This window comes from Schistocerca serialis, chromosome 8 (genome assembly GCF_023864345.2).
Source record: "Schistocerca serialis cubense isolate TAMUIC-IGC-003099 chromosome 8, iqSchSeri2.2, whole genome shotgun sequence".
Taxonomy (NCBI): Eukaryota; Metazoa; Arthropoda; class Insecta; order Orthoptera; family Acrididae; genus Schistocerca; species Schistocerca serialis.
The window spans coordinates 30523095-30535805 of record NC_064645.1 but is presented as its reverse complement, the minus strand read 5'-3'; the positions used below and the strand labels follow the sequence as shown (position 1 = coordinate 30535805).

Below are 12711 nucleotides of genomic sequence, written 5' to 3'. Positions count from 1 at the left end.
AAACAGTTAATTTTGCATATGCAACACAGCTTGAGAGCTTCAATTATTTATCTGACTAGTGTTTGGCATATCCCAAAAACACAGGGTATCTCCTGATTTTATAGATGACTTGCAAGGTGACAGTAAAATTACTACTCACAAAAAATATCACCCCGTTGTTGAATGTTTACTTAACTATAATCTGGTTCTACAGTTCCTTGTTTTGGGATTGGTTTACTGGAGATCACACTCGTGGTTTTCTGTCTTAGTTCATATTTTAATAATATTCATCAGATTTAGAACAGCCACAGAAAATTTAAAATCGGTCTCATTGTTTGTGGTAGCACAAAGTATCTTTCAAATTAACCACACAGAAACAGCTTCAGAACTGCAAAATTCTGTCTCTGTCTGTCCAACGCATCAAATACATTGACGGAAAAGAAATCTCAACACTAAGAAAGAGTTGTGTGCCATAAACAAAAGTTGGTAGGCATGTTTTTACATCTGAAAGATGATGTCTACTGAAATTTCATGCCAGTCACATAAGAGTGGTGTTAATAGCACCACTAAGAAGAGGATGATGATGATTGGTTTGTGGGGCGCTTAACTGCGCAGTCATCGGTGCCTGTACAAAGTCCCAATTTTGACACAGTCCAATTTTGACACAATCCAATCTAGCCACTGTCATGAATAATGATGATGATGATGATGATGATGATGATTATGATGATCAGAACAACGCAAACACCCAGTCCCCGGGTAGGAAAAAATCCCCAACACAGTCGGGAATCGAACCCGGGACCCCGTGATCCAGAGGCAGCAATGCTAGCCAATAGATCATGAGCTGTGGGTGGCACAATGAGGATGGAAACCAGGTTTGCTTTAAATGCAAACTGAAACAGTCATGAGCATTAGTTACCTTTGAGATTGGACGTGGTGAGTTGACATTAGTCAAGAATGCCTTTAAGGCAACAAAGATGCCATTATCACCACTTCACTGAGTTTGAATGAGGTCGTGTAATAAGGCTACGAGAAGCTGGATGTTCCTTCAGTAATATTACAGAAAGACTTGGCATGAATGTAGCCACTACACACAATTGCTGACAATGGTGCTCACGACAACGTACAGTCGCAAGAGGAGTGGATTCCAGTTGGCCACATGGCATTACCGAGAGATAAGACCATTCCGTTCAGCATGTGGCTCTGGCACTTCATACTGCATCTGCAGCAACTGTCACCAAAGTGACACAACAAACTGTTACATATCAGTTACTTCAAGGATAGCTCCGAAATAGCTGCGATGTCAAGTGAGAACTTACTGGAGGCCAGGGTGGAAGTATTTTTTCTGATGAAAGCTCATTCTGCCTTGGTGCCAGCGTAGCCATGTGTTGTTTAGGAGGAGGCCAGCTGCAGGCCTGTGACCAACCTGTCTGCGTGCTAGGCACATTGGTCCTACACTTGGAGTTATGGTCTGCGGTGCGATTTCGTATGACAGCAGGAGCACTCTTTCAGTTGTCCCACATACACTGACTGCAAATTTGTACGTTGATCTGGTGAAACGACCGGTTTTGCTGACATTCATGAACAACATTCCAGGGGGTATTTTCCTATAAGATAATGCTCGCTCAAATACTGCTGTTGTAGTTCAATATGCTCTACAGAATGTTGACATGTTGTCTATACCTGATGTCCAATAAGTGCAACAGGCATGGAACTCCAACGCACAAACTGACAGGCAGCACCTGTACAATACAATGCACACACGTCTGCATGCTTGCATTCAACTTGTGGCATTTACACTCATTATTAATATACCAGCATTTCACATTTGTAACAGTTTATCTCGTGCCCGCATTTATGTGTGATCTTGCGATGTTGATCACTTATGTTACTTACATTACTCTCCATTATTTTTTGGTGTTTTAATTATTTTCTGTCAGTGTATTTAATTTGTAACTAATAGCTAAAGGCATTTCCTTTGCCGCTTTTGAAAGGGTGCAACAAGTAGTAAACAGAATAAGCTACATTTTGCATGACTTGATGGATGGCACAAAAAAGAATTATTCCTTCACATAGTGCTACCACCAACAGATATGGGATATAGTTTTGAACTTCACTTGTGCACTTGGGGGGAAATGGTAGTCCAATGGAGAGAGCACTAGTCTCCTGTCCTGAATGTCTTGTTTTCAATCCCAGATAAAATGGAGATTTTTGCTCTTTCCGCCCCCCCTCATCCCGAGACAGCCTAGGTCCACTCAGTCTGTTATCAAACGAGTACTGGGTACCCTTCCCTGGGGTAAAAGGCAGCCAGGGCAATGGGCCTGCCAGCCTCCCCCTCCTAGTGATGCAGTCAAGAAAGGCTGTACTTTGCCTACAGTCAGGCAAATAGCCCAGTCACTGGCTTGCACCACAGTCTTTACTTTTATTGTGCATCTACTCTCATTCAAAAACAGTACAATTTTAAACGTTTCATGCAAATGAAGCTGATTCAATTCTTCAGATAAGCAACTGTGGATGGTGATGCCCTCTGCAAATCATCCCAAATTTCACACATAGTACTAACCACAACTCCTACAGTTACAATATTGTATGATTAAAAAAATTGCTTTAGTTGAATAATCACCTCATGAGAAAATATGTTCTTAGTCATTAATCCATTCCGGCATGTCTTAACATGAGACACACTGTAGGGCATGGCAGAAAGCGTAACAGTACTGCCAGCAATAGGCTTGTGGCACAAATTTGATGATAAAGTCCTATGAAGTATAGTAACATATGCAACAGAAACATGGGAAGTAACTGAAAGAATTAAGAGGAATACATTGTCAATGGAGGTGGGGTTTTCAATGTGTTTCTGTAAGCTGACACTATAACATAAAATTAAAAATGAATACCTACATAAAAGAATACACTTGGGCACCAAAGCAGTGGATACAACTGAAGTAAAACTAAACAGACAGTGTGGGCACATATGCTGTGTAGTGAGAGCAGACGGCTTGAGATGGTGATGGAATCTATGCCAACTAATAGAAGAATAATGGGTTGCCTGAAAACAACATAGAAAGAGAGAGTCAAAAGAGCAACATCAGAGAGGAAATTGAAGCCAGAAGACTGTCAAAATCCAAGACTTTGGCAGTTAAGATACAGGTAACAAGTATAATGTTGTATTAGATCGCAATTAAAAAAAAAACTGAATATGTAATATATGTGTGTTTTAACATTCAAAATGTTAATGCTAACATCTGAATATGTGATTGTGAGAGGGCAATTAAAAAAAAAAAAAAGAGAGAAGAAGAAGAAGAAGAAGATTTGAAGTTATATTTCAAAATAATTCCTCACAAGACTCGCATAACTGATGATGAATTGCTCAGATTCCTTGGAAGATATTCTTTCAGTTCTACAGAAATTTCACTTACCCAACAAAACTGATTTTCTGTTAGTAAACTCACATTTCAATTTTAAAATTGTTTCTCTTGTCTGTCTCCCATACATGTATTATTTTTCTGTCATAGAAACTTCAAAACTGGGCCTCTTATTTTCAGTTTGTTGCTTACAAATGTTTCCTACACTAAGTCCAGAAAATTCTCAAACACGTGACATGTGTGCCCATTATTTAATTTATGGCACTGCAATCTAAAAGCAAAAATTGTCATATTTGCTGTATTGACATGTGTGCCCATTATTTAATTTATGGCACTGCAATCTAAAAGCAAAAATTGTCACATTTGCTGTATTCTTTTTATCTTGAGTGTTAAAGGCACATTTTCACATACAATTTAACTACATCTGTACAGAAGGATATGTGTATACTCGTATTTGGACAAAGGATGTTTTCATCATACCTGTCGATCAGCATTTCCATGTATTAGACATTCGATGTGCATCTTGGATAGTATTTGTGGAATAAATGCTTCGACATTCTTAAGAGTCAGTTCTGAAAAAAAAAATACAAAAGAGTTACAAAAAGAAAATACACATTTTCGCAGAACAATGTAAAGATCTCCTAAACAGAAAACAAGGTTTGGGAGTGGGCACACAGGATACGGGGCACGAGGTAGCTGCTTTTGTGTTTTTGATGATTTGGACAACAATTATAGCTTCCTGCTCCAATATTTCCATATTTACAAGATGTGACACACAGTGCGGAAAAATCCTTTGTACCATCATTACTCAAAACGCGCTTTCCATTTTTAACTTTAGTATGATGGTCACTGTGGTAGTAATTATCTGTAAAGTTTTATCTGATACAGAAATCACTCACTCAATTTTAATCAGATTTTAGAGGATTAAGGTGTTGACGAAAATGACTTTGTAGAGTGTGTTAGAAGGTACATGTCTCATGGTAATGCTTGCCATTCTGTTACCACTCATGCAAAAGACACTAGATTATTTGCATTAAATTTTATAAGGACTAATCCATCTCAGCAGCTGCGTAATCAATGTAGATGGCTGCCATGTGGACGAGCCAGATTCGAGTCCCTGTACTGCCAGATTCTTCCTTTGGTGAGAGGACTAGAGTGGCATGCACTCAGTCCCTTGATGCCATGACTTGAATGAGAAGTAGCAGTTCTGTAGTCTGGAAAGTTAGTAAAATGGCCAGGAGAGCAGTGTGCTCTCCAAATACCCCACCATACCATATCCATATGATACTGATTGGTGTAGGATGATGACAAGGCAGGTGGTCGACATCCCTTGGGCCTTCAGGTTTGAACGAAGAGTGCACACTCACTCACTCTCTCTGTCTCTGTGTCTCTCTCTAACTCCCTCCCCCCATTCCCCACGCACACACACATAAGGGTTATCATATCAGAGACTGCAAATGATAGCAGTTTATCAGATAAGAAGGAAGAATTGATGAATGTCACTATGACAATTTTTTGCCAAAATTAAGAGTTTGAATTACACCTGACCTTTAGCTGGCTGTACCTATTCTACGATGTAGAATAAGGTTACTGTACGAGCTGGTGGAGGAAAGTAGTGAAAGTAGTAAGCCATTAAAGAACTGGATAAGATCATCTCGGTTTTCAAGTCATGTTGAGGTTTTGATGCTAGCCTCGCCATCATCATCAGGTGTATAAGTACTGACTGCTGCAGCTGGCACTATTTCCCATTTACATCCCTACGATTATGGTCAGTGGCATCAATCAGAGAGGGCCAAAGTAACACGTGTGCGGAAAGAAAGTTGAGCAGCTCATAGCAGCTCCAGCTCACTGCATGACCGAGTGATGTCAGATGGTGCAAGGGGGCCAGTGACATGTTTGAAACTGCTGCTCCCACCGCCCTACAAGCATCAAGCATCTGTCGTTTCTTTCTTTCAACATTCAAAGCCTGCCCCCACACCCTATTCAGTGTGTAGCACTGGTCTCTGTTGAAATTGTTGCAGTTCATTTTAATCTCAGTGACCCCTTTTATAATGGAATCTCAATATGTTGATGTATGCACCAAGACTCTTGTGTTCTCAAACTATATTTTGTGTCCATTTTTGAGACAAATGCTCACCTATGGCCAACTTGTCGAGCTCCCTTTGTTTTATTTTGTTTTGTTTTCGGCTCAAAAACAACTACGGTCTTATGTGCCCATGCCAAATCTGTAGAACATGAAGACAAAGAGGAGTTAAAAATAACTACACGTCAACCCCAATCTACAGAAGAGAAAGCAGTTAAAAACAGAGATGTGGAGAAAGGTCTATAAAATATGCCATAGACAAATGGAGGTCCAGAACTAAATATTAAATGGCCTTCACCATACTGCTATATCAGATAAAAAGTAAAATGCAGTCGACAGCTGGTGTGTCATCCACCAAAATAGCCGATAACTCAGACGGCAAACATAAACAAGAATGTAAATGGTTAAAAAAAAAGGACATTCCATCAGGAAAAAGCGGACCATCATAAGTTGAGCGCAATTTGCACAAAATGGTGGGGGAGCACCACCTAACAAATGGAAATGGCTAAAAAGACAGTGCCCAATACGCAAACTAGTTAAAATGATCTCCTCACAGTGAGAGAGCTGAGAGGAGGTCATTCAACCTGCTGGGAATGGCATAATAACCCAGAGCTTATTCCCACGAAGGGTACACCAGTGGTGATGCCAAAGTGACACCACCTACTGACAGACGGCAACACAGATATCATAGGAGGGGATGTGAGAACTAGTGGGCTGACCAGGAACTCACCTGACCATCACAGTGGCTCCATCAAGAGTGGGCAAATTGAAGTCTTTCTGGACTCGTTGCATTATGGAATGAGATTGTACAGCACACAGAGGCTTTGGAGGGCACCGAGAGTGTCTGAGCAGATGATGCAACAGAAAAGCCTGTGTCGGCGGATGTATTGGGTGAAGAGTTCTGTTGTAAATACTGAGCAGTGTCGTGGAAGCCAATACTGAAAAACATCAGTGCCAATGACAAAGGCACACCTGAAACCACACTCAGTCTGAGCCGTCAGTGTACACACAGGAACTATCGCAAAGTTCCATGCGAAGGTGATGAAACTGAAGGTGATAGAGCGATGCTGGAGTAGTGTCATAAGCAGCGATTGAAGGCAAAGATGAACACGGGTTGCTGCAGGAAAGCAAGGTGGAGAAAGGTTTACACCCATCGAGAAAGTTGCAGGTAGCGTGAAGTTAAGCTGCCAGAGCAAACTCCAAGAGGTAATAGAGAAGAGAGATGTGCCCCATACTGGTGATCAAAGGAGGCGGCGGCACAGGATGGGTGGCCATGAACAGCAGACAAATAGCACGCACATTTGCTGAGGAGAAAGTCACAGTGGTAGGACAGCGGTAGTTTGGGAGCTTCTGCATACAGACACTCAACCGGACTAGTGTAAAAGGCGCCAGTGCCCAAATGGTTGCCATGATGGTGGATGATATTGTGAGGGTGTAAGAGAGACGAATGTGCAGATGCATAAACGAAACACCCATAGTCTAGTTTTGAACAAGAGACCAGTACAAACGGAGGAGGGTCATTTGACCTGCTCCTCAGGAAGTGCCCCACTGACGACAAGTAGGAGATTGATGGACTGCTTATAGCGGACTGCCAGGTAAGACACGGGGGTGGACCAAGAAAGTTTCCTATCCAGCTTGAGCTCCAGGAATTTTGTAGGTTCAATGATGGAAGAGCAATAAGCCCTAGATGTAAAGCCAGTGGAAGAAAGAAATTGTGCTGCCAGATGGCAAAATCATCAATGAAAAGGGAGCCGGAGATGCCTGGCAGGAGACAGGCCATTACAAATTTAATGGTGATAGCAAAGAGCATGACACTCATAACAGAAAGGATAACACTCATAACAGAACCCTGAGGCATACTATTTTTCTGGGTAAAGTTGTCTTACAAGGCAGAACCCACAGTAACTTGAAAACTTTTTTTAATTCCGAAGGAAATTGGGCAGGCGGCCACAGAAGCTCCACATTTAGAGAGTACAGAGGATACCAGTCCTCCAGCAGGTGTTGTAGGCTTTCTCCAAATCGAAAAACAAGGCCACTGCCTGGGATTTCCACCAAAAACAATTCATGATATGGGTGTTTCCACCAAAAACAATTCATGATATGGGTGGACAAAATGACGAGATGGTCAACTACACAACGGCGCACTGGAAATCCACACTGTGCAGTGTTTAGTAAATTGCGAGACTTGAACCACTGTACCAGTAGGGCATGAATCGTACATTCCATTACCTTGCAAACACATCTGGTGAGAGAAATGGGACAGTAGTTAGAAGAAGGTGTTTGTCCTTCCCAGGCTTAGGTATGGGTATGACAGTGGCCTCACACCACCATCTGGGAAACGTGCCCTCTGCCCGGATGTGGTTGAAAGTATGAAGCAGAAAGTGATTGTCCAAAAGAGAAAGGTACTGCAACATCTTAATGTGAACTCATCTGGCCCTGAGGTAGAGGATTGGATGAAATGAGAGCATGATCCAGCTCCCTCATAGTAAAGGCAGCATTGCAGCACTCACGATTCAGAGAAGAGAATGGTATCACCTGAGCCCCCTCTGCTCATTTCCAATGGAAGATGTCAGGGTGATAATGGAAGGAGCTCGAAATCTTTGCAAAATGGCAGCCCAAGATGTTGGAGATAGCAACAGGGTCCACAATGACATCATCTGCTACTGTTAGACCGGAAATTGTGGCCTGGATCTTGGTCCCAGAGAGTCATCGGAGGTCGGCCCACACAATGGAGGAGGGAGTGGAACTGTTAAAAAGGACTAGTGAATGAAATCCAGCTAGCTTTTTTGTTATCCAGAACAACGCGACGACACTGTGCACACAACTGTTTGTAATGAAGGCTGTTTGCCGTCACAGGATGATGGTTAAAAATGTGGTGAGCATGTCTCCATGCGTGAACTGCATCACAGCATGCTTCAGTCCACTAAGGAACTGGACACTCACTGGTAAAGGGGAAGTGTGAGGAATGGAACATTCTGCAGCGGTAAGGATAACATTTCTAAAATATTCTACCTGGTCATCACAACTGGGGAAATGTTTGTCAAAGGTTGCCAGGGAGGAGTAAAGCCCTTAGTCAGCCTTAATAAGGTGCCATTTGGGTGTGCACATGGGTGTCAGCAAATGGATAGCACATGGGAAATGGTCACTCAAGTATGTGTCAGTGAGATGATGGGCAAGCTGGGCAGCACAGAAGGATAGGTCTCAATGGGAATAGGCGTGAGTGGAGTCTGAAAGGAACGTGGGTGCTTCCGTGTTAAGGCAGATGAGGTTAAGGTGATTGTGGTCAGCCAAGAGGGCATCTCTGACAGGTTTCGGGTGAGCCCTAATGGGGATGGTGCATATTAACGTCACCGAGCAGCAGAAATGGGCGAGGCAGCTGCTCAGTAAGCTGAAGGAAGTCTGCCCTCGTGACATCGTATGACGGAGGGATGTAAACGGTACTAAGGGAAAAGGTCAAGTGAGGAAGGAATATGCAAACTGCAGCAGCTTGGAGTCAGTTAGTCACGGAGATGGGTTGACCACGAATGTCATCTCATACGAGCAGCATGACTCCCACATGAGATGGAATGCCGCCCTAAGATGAGAAGGTCAAAACGGAAATGCAAGAGCTCAAAGTAGTAGTGAGGCCACAATTTTGATTCCTTAAGGCAAGGAACAAGTGGATGCTGTGTTTCTAAGTCTGTTGGATTAAAGACTGCAAGTGTTCCATTGGAGGAGAGTCATGATGATGAAAAATATGGAGGGGTGTCACCTCAGCAGCTGCTGAGTGCCAGCCTTTGAAGACTCACTGCTACAAAGCACAGAGGCAGGAGGATCCTGCAGGTCTGCAGCAGTGTCAGCATTCTCCTTCTGTCAGGCTGCAGAGTCTAAGAATCGCACCGGCACCCTGGAGGTCGGCTGGGCAAGGGTGTCATGTGGTAACACCGTCAAAGGGGATCTCCAAGTCAGTGAAGGAGAAGACCATTTGCCTTTGTTCGACTTCTTGGAGCCATACCGGTTGGCAGAGGAAGACTCGGACATTTGTTGGTTCGGGGGACATAGGAAGTCTTCACAGGATCATTCTTTCTGTCCTTCCCAGCCTGCCGGTTGTGCAACTGGTGACGTCACCCTCTGAGGCAAAAGTTTGGCGGCATGTTGCAAAGCTGGAGTGGGAGAAGGGGACGCTACCGTGATGCTGGACGATTTCACAACCGTGCTGCTAAACTTGAGGTCACATGTCTGCGTAGCCACATCCTTTGTGGAGTGAGATGTAGCAGAACAGTATAATGTAGGTGCCAGATGGTAGAACGCAGGGTTTCTGACGAGCCAACAACTTGCAAGCGACAAGGTGAGGCACTTTATTCTTCACCTGGATCTCCTGGAGAACCTGCTCATCAAGATACATGGGACAATCATGGGAGGAGTCGACACGGTTGCCACAGCAGTTGATGCAGCAGGGAGGAGGAGGTGAACAATCGCCCTTGTGAGCACCTTTACCTTAGGTTACACATCTAATTCGGCGTCAACAAGATTCACGAGTGTGGTTGTAACGGTGACATTGATAGCAGCGCATCAGTTTCGGAATATACTGTCTGACTGTGATAACTTCATAATCTGCTTTGACGTCTGACGGAAGAACTCTATCAAAAGTGAGAAAGAGATTGCATGTGAGAACTAAGGGGGCGTCTACTTTTTATCATCACCTGATGGACTGCTACGACACAGAGATCAGAGGTATGTTTGGATTGCTGCAAGCAGTTGTGCTTGAGAATTGGAATTAGTCTCCAAACCCAAAGTGCCATTGCGTAAATGAGAGCAGGATTTCACAGGGCCAGCAACTGTATCAACACCTTTCTGAATAACAAATGGATTTGCCGTAGCAAAGGACTGACCATCTTCAGTATGTGAAACTATGAGGAACTGTGGTGCAGCTGGGAAGGTCTTTGAATCATCGGCCCTATTCCGATTACGATTCATGGCCACTGACTGCGAAGATGACTGGCTCATTGCGAGAAAATCCCCCACGATTGCCAGCGCCTCGGATGGCACCATCCCTGGTCCTAGCCTGTACCAGGGGCTACGTGTGAACCATACCCATTGAGCCGCTGCTGGGAATTATGCGTTACCCAGTCACCTGTTACACATCAGACGTGTGGGCCGGCCATTAGGAGTGCACAGGGAGTGTAATCTCCCCACGGAAAATTACCCTCTACCACGCAATAATTAATAATGGTCAACCAAATCATCCACATGTATTTACGTTTGAAAAGTATCTGATCAGATTTTCTAGTAATATATGCGCCGACAGCTCGTCGACGCCAAGGTATTTTTCTAGTACGTTTATTCTTTGGAACAACAGAGGTACAGAGATGTATGCTCCATGGTTATTATAGAGAGAGAGAGAGGAACAGCTTCGGAAGTATCGGTTGGAAGATTGTCGGATTGCTAAAGGAGATTTATTTACTCTTCTTCGCGCTAAAGCGAGTTAGGAAAGTTTGTGCCGCTAGCGTGATTTTTTTTTTTTTTTAAAAAAAAAAAAAACACCTGTAAAAGAAAATTACATGAGACTTGGAACCAACAGAAAACGGAACATGTATGGAAATGGATTCAATATACAATTTTCCTCAGAAATAAGGTTTGTGACCATTTTATTCTATAGTGAATGACGAATGAGTTCTCTGTCTGAACCATTGATAATTGTCTGGGCCCTGTAATTAATTGGGAAGTTTCAGCTGTGACGAAGAGAGCCTGCAATCTCTGAGTTTTTATAAATCGTCCAAAAAGGCTTCGTCCACATCTGAAATTTTAGATCTGTCGTAAACTGAACGAATTGTTCAAACGATCGATTTTCCCAACTGAATGCAGCGCTTAATAATAATAACAAATGTAAAGATCTTTTCCAGCAAGCCAGCCGCTGAACATTAAGACGAAGGGCTCCACCAGAGATTCTACTAGGCTGATTTCACGTAATTAATATATTTAAACTGTACACAGATAAACGACAGAGAGAGAGAGAGAGAGAGTGAATGGAATTCGAGAAATTACTCAGAATCCTCCATTAGCATAATTGTTTGTCTGTCTTTTCACGGATCAGCCTAATAAGAAAACACGAAGCCCTGACTTTATTGTACCGATTTATGTGTGAGGGTGAAAGAGCGATAAAGGCGACAGATACACTTCTGTACAGACAAAACATTACACCAAGTTAGCGGCAAGCTGCATTCATATAGACTTTCATCATTTACAGAGTAGAATTCATTATAGGAGGAAGAAGAAAAAGAGGAACCTCAAGTGCCAAAGTGGAGGAACAACAGGAGAAGGTGGATGAAGAAAGAAAAAAGGAACAAAAAACAGTGGAGAGTATTCTGATATTGACTACCACAACTGCAGATTGCATTTCCAACAACAACCCAGGCATGTTCCCCACCGGGGGAGAGGGAGAAATAACAGCAAGAGGACAGGGATGCAGCACGGAAGGAAAAAGATGCTTCAAATCCTGTGTCTCCATGGTAGCCAAGCACGAACCCACCAAAGAGCGGCAAGCCCCCAAGCTCCCATTCCTTAATATCTCTTGTGCTCGGTAAAATGCTCCACAAGTGTGCTAATTGCATGGCCTATATAGATGCTGCTGCACTCGCAATGGATACCATACACTCTGAGCACACAAAGAGCTATGTCGTCTTTAACAGTGTAGAACATATCTCTTATCTCGGAAGCGGGCTCTAACACTAGTCTCAATCCATGTCTCTGCAGTACACGTCTGAAATTGCTAATTGTTTCCCAACAGTGTGGCAGGAAAGTCGCATGCTTGGCTTCTTCTGCCAGTTCACAAGGCTTGAGAATTTTATTGGAATTGACATGGCTTGAAAACCAATAAGATTTTATCCAATCATGCCACCATGGAAGAATGAGGACCCATTAAATAACTGATAGCTGAAACTAATCCACAAGCATTGGAAATGAAAGAAATAAGGGATATATGCTGGTACTTCATTTAGCACAAACTTAGCTGGGAGGTGTGGATCACTGATACACTAGAAGTGCTAACTTTCAATTTGTGTCCTTGAGCAATGAGTCATTTATAACTGATTCTGATTATTCACTTCAGTGATGACATTGCGATGAATTATCTATACTATTACATGATAAGAATATAATAGAGGGAAACATTCCATGTGGGAAAAATATATCTAAAAACAAAGGTGATGTGACTTACCAAACGAAAGTGCTGGCAGGTTGATAGACACACAAACAAACACAAACATACACACAAAATTCAAGCTTTCGCAACCAACGGTTGCTTCATCA

At 42.9% G+C, this 12711-nt stretch overlaps 1 protein-coding gene across 1 annotated transcript in view; it reads right to left on the bottom strand.

The window, feature by feature from the left end:
- LOC126416083 (insulin-degrading enzyme) overlaps positions 1 to 12711 on the bottom strand; it is a 186671-nt gene that overhangs the window by 20340 nt on the left and 153620 nt on the right. Inside the window, exon 16 of the mRNA XM_050083571.1 lies at positions 3822 to 3913. Within this exon, the coding sequence (XP_049939528.1) occupies positions 3822 to 3913 (92 nt within the window). The remainder of the gene's footprint in view (positions 1 to 3821; positions 3914 to 12711) is intronic.